The 10145-nt window shown below is 39.6% G+C and overlaps 1 protein-coding gene across 1 annotated transcript; it reads left to right on the forward strand.

Moving 5' to 3' along the window:
- Positions 1-1342: 1342 nt before the first annotated feature.
- On the forward strand, positions 1343-2888 carry LOC119559168. The gene is made up of 4 exons (XM_037872229.1): positions 1343-1421; positions 2298-2418; positions 2473-2491; positions 2799-2888. Exons 1-4 carry the CDS (start codon positions 1343-1345, stop codon positions 2880-2882), a joined length of 303 nt encoding a protein of 100 aa, XP_037728157.1. The 3' UTR covers positions 2883-2888.
- Positions 2889-10145: the final 7257 nt, after the last annotated feature.

Here is a 10145-nt window from a genome sequence, read left to right on the forward strand (position 1 = left end):
ATCTGTGGCGCTTTGTAAAAATGTTTTTCCGGAAAATCTAGTCCTATAGAGGACACTAGATAATACGCATCTCTTAGATGGTAAATCCGTTGTGTCAAATTCGGATTTTAGGTGTCCAACCAAAAACATTTCGGAATTGTCAATTTTTTACTAATATTGACTGAGTTTAGAATGTTGACAAAGTTGGGGGTGGGAAATCGATTTTTTCGAATATAGTTCTGGCTGGAACACATGTCGTATGAGTAATTTCAAAGCAAACTTTGAGGACGCAAGGTCTAAACCTCAAGAAAATTTTTTTTACTTTTGATTACATTTTTTACAGACCTTGATCTACCATGTAAAATGATCCGAGCCACTTTTCATTTTTGGGACCACCCTAATGTGCAAGTCCACGTTTTTTTTGTCGCATTTTTCCTTTTTGAGTTTCTTCTTTGTTGTGCGCGTTATTATTTCGTGATAATTTAGACAGCACATTTAACGAAATAAAAGCTTAAAAGAGCATTACATTTAAAAACAAAAAAGACATGCGGTTGTGTAACAAACATGAAGTGGATAAAAAATACGCGAAAGAAATGAAGAATATGAAAGGAAATTAAGTGAAAAGCCGCGCAAACTGGATAAAAGGAGTAGAATGCTCGAGAAGGAAAACACTAAAAAGGCGCTAAAAGGACGCTTTGCTGCCGTTGCATTCTGCTCTGTTGCGTCGCAGTCGTTTCACCTACATCTTTATTATATTTTTTGTTCTTTCACGTGATTTTTCTCTTCTTTGAGTTAATACTGACCCAACATTCTTCTAAGAGCGAATTCGGTTTATATTTGTATATGTGCCGTTCTTTTACAAACCTAACGGAATTCGCAAAAAATAATTTTTCGTGCTTTCGATTTTTTAATTTTAATTTTTTGTCATTGTCACCTTCAAAAAATCATAAAAAATATAAGCAAAATTATTTTTGAAAATTTTTTTTGCAGTTACTATTATTTTTGCTTGAAGAATCTTTTTGCATCAACAAATAAAATTTTTCAAGTCTAGGAAAAAAGTTTAAGAAGTAGATTTAAAAGTAGATTTACTCAAATTCGTCCTTTTCAATAAATACTGAATTGGTTAAGAAATGTATTGTACCACTCAAACGGCATTTAAATTACCTTTCAATTGATGCCAAAAGTTTACAAGGAGTAAGTTCAAATTATGAGTATATTTAACTTTTGTTTTGTCATAATACTTATGCCGACCAGTGTACCTAAAAAAAACTTTCAATAAAATCGAAAATGCGAAAAATTATTATATTTGCACATAAATTCGAATTTATAAAAGTCTAACAACATTCCATTACAGATATAAAAGATGGACGAGAACGACGAGCTCCAGCTGCAAAGTTTGCTCGTCTCCTTTGGCTTGCCCGAAGTTTTTGAAGAGTTAAGTTGTAAGTTTCTCTTTTTATACCCGTTACTCGTAGAGTAAAAGGGTATACTAGATTCGTCGGAAAGTATGTAACAGGCAAAAGGAAGCGTTTCCGACCCCATAAAGTATATATATTCTTGATCAGGATCACTAGCCGAGTCGATCTAGCCATGTCCGTCTGTCCGTCTGTCCGTCTGTCCGTCTGTCCGTCTGTCTGTCCGTCCGGATGAACGCTGAGATCTTGGAAACTATAAGAGCTAGGCTATTGAGATTAGGCGTGCAGATTCCTGAGCTTCTTACGCAGCGCAAGTTTGTTTCAGCAGAGTGCCACGCCCACTCTAACGCCCACAAACCGCCCAAAACTGAGGCTCCTACAGTTTTCATGCTAGAATAAAGAATAAAGTATAAAAAGTTTACCACGCCCACTTGAACGCCCACAAACCGCCCACAAACTTCAAAAAATCGTAAATATGAACGCAGATATCTCGGAAAATATCAAAGATAGAGAAATGGGAATTCAGATTTAGATTCCGTAGGCTTGAGCGCAGCGCAGGTTTGTCACGCGAATATGCCACGCCCACTCTAACGCCCACAAACCGCCCAAGCCTGTGGCGCCCACAATATTCATGCTAGATACAAAATTTTAACTGAAATGTATAGGTCTTGTCAATACCTATCGATTGATCCAAAAAAAACTTTGCCACGCCCACTCTAACGCCCACAACGCTTAAATCTGTCTACCGCCGGTAGGTGGCGCATTTCAACCTCGCTTTGCTGCATATCTCCATTTTCCTTTGGTCCTTTTAGCTGAGTAACGGGTATCTGATAGTCGAGGTACTCGACTATAGCGTTCTTCCTTGTTTTTAAATTCATTTTTTGTTAATCAATTTTTTGGAAGGTAAAGGTGTGTCCTTTAAGTCTCTCAAATTTTTGACCACGGACGACATAAGGGATGCCATTGGCAATATAGGTATTCGAGCTGAGTTTCGGTACAAAGTGTTAGGCTGCCAAAATCACAGGTATGTATGAAAAAAAGAGTTTTTAATATTGCTTTCTAACATTTCTTTTAATAGAATTTTGGGGAAGACTCAGGTGAGGAACAAGACCAAGAGAACCCCATTGCCTAGCTACTTTTGAACAAAATTATACGCTACATAATCTTAAAGCATTTTACGACCCAAATCAGACCCATCACACCACAGTTTAAAGAAAGTATTGGCCGAAGTCCTTATAACAACTGAGCTAATTTATACTTTGACCAGGATTTTTTTCAAACTGTGACGTGATGGAAAGTATATATGTCTGTGGTCGTAACCTACAGGTGAAATCCTTTCAGATCTTGTAGCGTTTAATCTTGGGCTTTTTAATTGTCGACCTGTCTTGTTATTGTTTCTAACAGGTTGCAGACATTTTGAAGGGGTATCCACGGGGAAGGTTTCTCCTCGAGCAATACAACCTAAAGAACACCTTAACGACAGATTAAAGAGACCAGGTAATTAATATCAATATAGAGGACATCTCAGCTAGGAAGCAGACGCTTAAAACTATAGATTTTGCTGATATTGTGGACCAAATCGTGGCGGTATTTCCCTCGGAGAAGAACTGGAGAGTAAGTTATGACCGTGCTTTTTTTTAAATTTAAACACTCTCAATGTTTATACCCCTTAATCGTAGAGTAAAAGGGTATACTAGATTCGTCGGAAAGTATGTAACAGGCAGAAGGAAGCGTTTCCGACCCCATAAAGTATATATATTCTTGATCAGGATCACTAGCCGAGTCGATCTAGCCATGTCCGTCTGTCCGTCTGTCTGTCCGGATGAACGCTGAGATCTCGGAAACTATGAGAGCTAGGCTATTGAGATTTGGCGTGCCACGCCCACTCTAACGCCCACAAACCGCCCAAAACTCCTACAGTTTTGATACTAGAATAAAAATTGTAAGTGAAATGTATTGTTCTCATCAATACCTATTGATTGACCCAAAAAAAAGTTTGCCACGCCCACTTTATAGCCCACAAACTGCCCCCAAACTTAAAAAAATCGTAAGTATGAACGTAGATATCTCGGAAAATATCAAAGATAGAGAATCGGGATCTCAGACTTAGATTCCGTAGCTTTGTACGCAGCGCAATTTTGCTACGCGAATATGCCACGCCCACTCTAACGCCCACAAACCGCCCAAGCCTGTGGCGCCCACAATTTTCATGCTAGATAAAAATGTTTAACTGAAATGTATTGGTCTCGTCAATACCGATCGATTGATCCAAAAAAAAAATTTGCAACGCCTACCCTAACGCCCACAACGCTTAAATCTGTCTTCCGTCGGTAGGTGGCGCATTTAAATCTCGCATTGCTGCTTGCATATCTCCATTTCCCTTTGGTCTCTTAAGCTGAGTAACGGGTATCTGATAGTCGAGGTACTCGACTATAGCGTTCTCCCTTGTTATACCCGTTACTCGTAGAGTAAAAGGGTATACTAGATTCGTCGGAAAGTATGTAACAGGCAGAAGGAAGCGTTTCCGACCCCATAAAGTTTATATATTCTTGATCAGGATCACTAGCCGAGTCGATCTAGCCATGTCCGTCTGTCCGGCTGTCCGGATGAACGCTGAGATCTTGGAAACTATGAGAGCTAGGCTATTGAGATTTGGCGTGCAGATTCCTGATCTTCTTATGCAGCGCAAGTTGGTTTCAGTAGAGTGCCACGCCTACTTTTACGCCCACAAACCGCCCAAAACTGTGGCTCCTACAGTTTTGATGCTAGAATAAAATTTTTAACTGAAATGTATTGTTCTCATCAATACCTATCGATTGACCTAAAAAAGGTTTGCCACGCCCACTTTATCGCCCACAAACCGCTCCCAAACTTCAAGAAATCGTAAATATGAACGTGGATATCTCGGAAACTATCAAAGATAGAGAATCAGGATTTCAGATTTAGATTCCGTAGCTTTGTACGCAGTGCAATTTTGATACGCGAATATGCCACGCCCACTCTAACGCCCACAAACCGCCCAAGCCTGTGGCGCCCACAATTTTCATGCTAGATACAAAATTTTAACTGAACTGTATAGGTCTCGTCAATACCTATCGATTGATATCACCCCCACCCTAACGCCCATAACGCTTAAATCTGTCTACCGCCGGTAGGTGGCGCATTTCAGTCTTGCTTTGCTGCTTGCTTATTTCCATTTCCCTTTGATCCCTTTAGCTGAGTAACGGGTATCTGATAGTCGAGGCACTCGACTATAGCGTTCTTTCTTGTTTTGAATTGTGTTTACCGTGATTGCCGTGCTCCAGACTTGGTAACTTGTTTTAATTTCTATTCCGTTCATTTCTATACCTTTTTGTGATCCAAATCTCCTATTAGTTTTTGTATTTAAATCCTTATATATAAAACAACCTACTCGAAACTTATTATAAAACTACTTAACTTTTTCTTTAAGGATTGATTTCAACATATTATACCCTTAGAAAGAAGCAATTTTATCTAGTAAGTGGGACCCATTTAAGAAAAAGGTTTTTTGCTTTTACAAAGGGCAAATACAAAACAAAGAGTGTCTTAAACTATTAAAGACAGCTCAGAATACTGTATCAATCGGTAAAATATAATTTTTTAAATTCAATCTACACTTTTTGCAGGTTACATTTTATCTTCTTATGCCATTACCAAAAATCTAATAACATATTCTTATTCACGGATTCAAAGGACTACATTTACACTATATTACTTACATCTGTCATGTCCAACAATTCATGGGCCGTCATTAAAGGAACCAACAAGCGAAAGAAATTCTCACTACTGGACTCGCAGGAAAGTCTTGTCCTCAGAAACAATTTCATTTCGGACTATAAGAAAAAGCTTCAGCAGTTAACTATTAAGTATTATATAAGCTCAGAAACGGCGCAGCCTTTTTTGATAGTTGAAGGTGTATGCATAGAAAATTTGAGAGGATTTTTCGGATACTTTGATGTTATTATATGAGTTTGACTCCCTTAAAGAGTCGTTAGATGTATGCTTTAAGATTTGTAATACATTAAACTTAAAATACCCCGTAGCGTCAGAACTTGCTTGGTTATTCATACAGCAGTACATATATGATATACATACCCCATATGATAAAAAGTTTTCAAACTTAACATCTTTGCTAAATTTTATGAGAAAGTAATCGTTTTATTACTAAACTGGCAATGTATTCCTGTTTCAAGTGCTGTCAGAGCTTTTCGCATACGGATGAATTAATACAACACTTAAAAATAAGTCACTTACTTAGAAACCGACCATAGACAACCCGTTAATATGTAAATTTAAGTCATACGATCAATTTTTTTTTAAATACGCCGTTTTCAAGAAACATATTTGTAACACGCATACTGAGATTACATTACCGGAAAATGACAACATTGAAGAAATCAATATTTTCGAAATTAATAATACTTATGTTACTGCAGCTTTCAATTGCGAATCAAGTGTCGCTTTAAAGAATAACTTAGAACATATTAACAACAGATTATTAAAACAATTTTGAAGACAAGTCTTTTTATTTTTATTGTGGCTTGCACCCTCGACCTGAACTGCCAAGGAATGAGATTCTGTTTGTACAAAAACAAATTACTGAGCTGCTAGCCCCGATAGCTAGTGCAGTTAAAGATGCTCTGACAAGTTCAACTTTATCATACGAAATACTTAATTATGTTTTAGATTTCTGTAAGAGTCCATTTAAGCCGATAGTATCTTAGTATAAATTTTTAAAGTTTTTAAAAGAGAAAAATCTCTATGAAAATCCTTTGGCATATACAATTTCAATCAAACTAGTACCTAAAACAAGAGAGAACGCTATAGTCGAGTACCTTGACTATCAGATACCCGTTACTCAGCTTAAGGGACCAAAGGGAAATGGAGATATGCAAGCAGCTAAGCGAGATTTAAGTGCGCCACCTACCGGCAGAAGACAAATTTAAGCGTTATGGGCGTTAGAGGGGCGTGACAACATTTTTTTTGGTCAATCGATAGGTATTGACGAGACCAATACATTTCAGTTAATTAATTATTTTTTTATCTAGCATGAAAATTGTGGGCGCCACAGGTTTGGGCGGCTTGTGGGCGTTATAGTGGGCGTGGCATATTCGCGTAACAAAATTGCGCTGCGTACAAGGCTACGGAATCTAAATCTGAGATCCCGATTCTCTATCTTTGATAGTTTCCGAGATATCTACGTAAATACTTACGATTTTTTAAAGTTTGTGGCCGGTTTGTGGGCGTTAAAGTGGGCGTGGCACTCTGCTGAAACAATCTTGTGCTGCGCAGGAATCTCAGGAATCTGCATGCCTAATCCCAGTATTACAGCTCTTATAGTTTCCAAGATCTCAGCGTTCATACGGACGGACGGACATGGCTAGATTGACTCGGCTAGTGATCCTGATCAAGAATATATACACTTTATGGGGTCGGAAACGCTTCCTTCTGCCTGTTACATACTTTCCGATAAATCTAGTATACCCTTTTACTCTACGAGTAACGGGTATAACTATTTCAGTCCGTCTGGCTTAATAACTATATCGGTTCGACTCGAAGTCAGTATTTTAATTTCAAGGTAAAGTGAAAAGAAAACAAAAGGTGATTGTAGGATTTCTACCGAAATCTGGTTTTGCTAAACAGTTTTTTTTGCGTGCCTCAAGTACAGAACCAGTGGCAATAGTCGCCGCAATAAGTACAGAACAAATTGGGCTGCGGAGAAGTGAATACGTCAAGATTTCTTTTCGTACTGATTTTATTGAGCATGGATCCGGGTTTATATACATGATTTGGGGTTATAAGGATATTTACTTAGATCTAGTCTAGATTCAAATGGACAAGAGGGTTTATTATCAGATTACAGGAAAAAAGCCTAAATAAGCAATTACATCTACCAAATGGTGTGAAGACACGTCCGTCGGCTGGATGCATATGGTTTATGACCCGTTTATCATATGCAGATGTGCGCTGACCAAGATATCAGCTACCTATTTATTTAGGTTAAAGTAGCTATCAGCAACGAACGAATTTCTGCAAAGTCGAAATCGTACATACTCCCAGCCGTTGAACTAATGTTCAACAATCGTTAATGGTGATCGTGAAGGGCTGGATCGAAGAACCGTCTCTATTTACAGGCGTGGGCGGCATTTGATTCAGCTGAAGGGTATTTCTAGGTTTTCGCCATTTCTTCATAAAGTGAATTACAACAATGATTATTATAAAAATTAATGCAATATAAATAGCAATATGATGATGTTCAATAGTCTCAAGATAATGTGGTATTTTAAAACTATTGGGAGGCAAGAGTTGAGCCTCTCGTTGATACAACTCCTTGTATTTAAGGTTTGGGTCTTCCATCAAACTTGTAGAGGTAGATCTTATTGAATTAGGTCGTAAATTCTCCGTGAGTTCTTCTTCTCCAAAGCGAGCATACGATGTACTTAATGTGGTTTCCAATATGTCTTGACTTGTAATTGTCATTAAGGTATTTCGAATGGTGCATCCAGGTTTTGCAACCATTAGTCCTGAACCTCTTAAATTTATATTGGAGGTTCCGTCTAAACAAAGTGCAGATAATGTTAGCGTGGATCTTATTGTAAAGATCCAGTGATTCTTAGCATTAGTTCTAAGACAAACTAACGGTCTTTCTGCCTTTATTAGTTTGCAAGAAGAATCGCAAACTGGAGGCTAATAGAAAGAGTTGAGTCGCAAGTGCTATGCACCATGAAAATTTTTTAAATCTACTTTTAGTACCAGTTGTTTCTGCGATATAATTCTATATCTTTTTCAAACGCTTGGAATTCGAGATCTCATCACTTTTAATAACATTAATTGTAGAGTCAATCAAAGATGTTTGATTTCTTAACAACGTAAGCAAATGCATCTCATTCGCTTTAACCTTTGTTATCGCTAGCACCATTTTATCAGCGTAAGTAGAGTCCAATACGCCGAAGAGACTACTGGCAATATTTCCAACGATGTCCAATGGCGCTCTTGGCTGACGTGATCTTGCTATCAGCATGTTTTCAGCTTGAAGATCCTCCTCGATGTGTTTAAAATGTTGATACATGCTTGAACATGCTTCAGTCTCTGGAAACTGCTTGCACAAGTGTCCAATTTTTGTTGTGCCCATTGAAAAGGTACTCACATCCTTCCAGTAAGGTTGCAAATTATTATAGACAATTAAGGTCCAATCCGTTTTCGCAAGCTGACTCTTTCCAATCCTTTCAAAGAATATTCCAGGTTTCGATGCTGTTTGTGGGGAAGACAACAAATATGCCACCCTTATATTTATAATTAATAACGCACGAATAGGTTATATTAAAATGTATAGCGTTTATTCGGAGCGGCAGACGGACTGTGAATGTATAAAAAGCTTGGCTCCAAGATCTTCATATAGACATATGCAGGCTTACAAAGTAGTTGCTGAATAGATAAGCGACAGCTTTATGGGTATAAGAAAGAAGGCGAAAGATAAGCAGAGAGCTATGCAGGTGCCGTCGTACACCTATGCGCGCATGACTAGGCGCTGGCGATCTGCTCCGAACATACTCCCCCCGTTGGAAGAGGTAAGGTTCCAACTATCTCGGAATCGATGGGCAGAACGGCTAGCTTGGCGACGGCTCTCTTGATCAGACCCGTAGCTGTACGGACCATAGCTACTCTGATGACTCCGTCCCCGCCGGGTATGACTTCTTGGATGCACCCAAGCTGCCATCTCAAGGGTGGGACGTTGTCCTCCTTAAGCAAAACTATGCGTCCAACCTTGATGTTAGACGTTTCGACGCGCCACTTGCTCCTCTCTTGAAGTAGGGACAAATACTCGCCGCTCCACCTTTTCCAGAAATGTTGCTGCATCTGGGTAACCCGCTGCCATCTGCTGAGGCGGTCTTCGCGGAGATGAGTAATGCCAGGCTCAGGAAACTTAGTGTAGCTTGAACCCTTCAGGAAATGCGCCGGTGTTAGCACCTCAAGGCTTTCAGCATTTTCTGAAATTGGACAGAGTGGACGGGAGTTAAGGATGGCAGAAATCTCATATGCAAGAGTTCTTAATTCATCGATGGCTAAAATGGATGCACCGACGACTCTGTAGAAGTGAAATTTAGCTGACTTCACAGCGGCCTCCCATAAACCACCGAAGTGCGGGGCACGCGGAGGGATGAACTTCCAATCGATCCCATCAGCTAAACAGACGGAAGATATCGATGCTGTGTGCTGCTCGCTCAAAAAGAGCTCTTTCAGCTCGGCAAGCTCTCTCTTTGCACCGACAAAGTTTGTAGCATTGTCGCTCCAAATGGTACGCGGACTGCCTCTAAGGCTGATGAATCTCCTCAGCGCTGCGATGAAAGAATCCGTCGTAAGATCCTGGACCACTTCCAAATGAGCAGCCTTCGTGGAAAAACAGACAAAGACGGCGATATAGCACTTGTGGGGTGCCTTATTTCTGGCCTCTGCTTTATGATAGAATGGCCCACAATAGTCAACTCCTGTGGTATGAAACGCTGGATTAGGCTGCACTCTATTTGCGGGAAGGCTACCCATGACGTGCTCCCAAGTAACAGGCTTCATTCGGAAACATCGGACGCATTTGTTGATAACGCTGGCGACGAACTTGCGGCCTCCAATCGGCCAGTACCTTTGCCGTAATGCGGCAAGCAGCGCCTGCGATCCTCCATGCAAATATTTCTCATGATAATAAACGATGATCGCCTTGGTGACTGGATGATCCTT

Source organism: Drosophila subpulchrella, unplaced genomic scaffold (genome assembly GCF_014743375.2).
Source record: "Drosophila subpulchrella strain 33 F10 #4 breed RU33 unplaced genomic scaffold, RU_Dsub_v1.1 Primary Assembly Seq18, whole genome shotgun sequence".
In the NCBI taxonomy this organism is placed as follows: domain Eukaryota; kingdom Metazoa; phylum Arthropoda; class Insecta; order Diptera; family Drosophilidae; genus Drosophila; species Drosophila subpulchrella.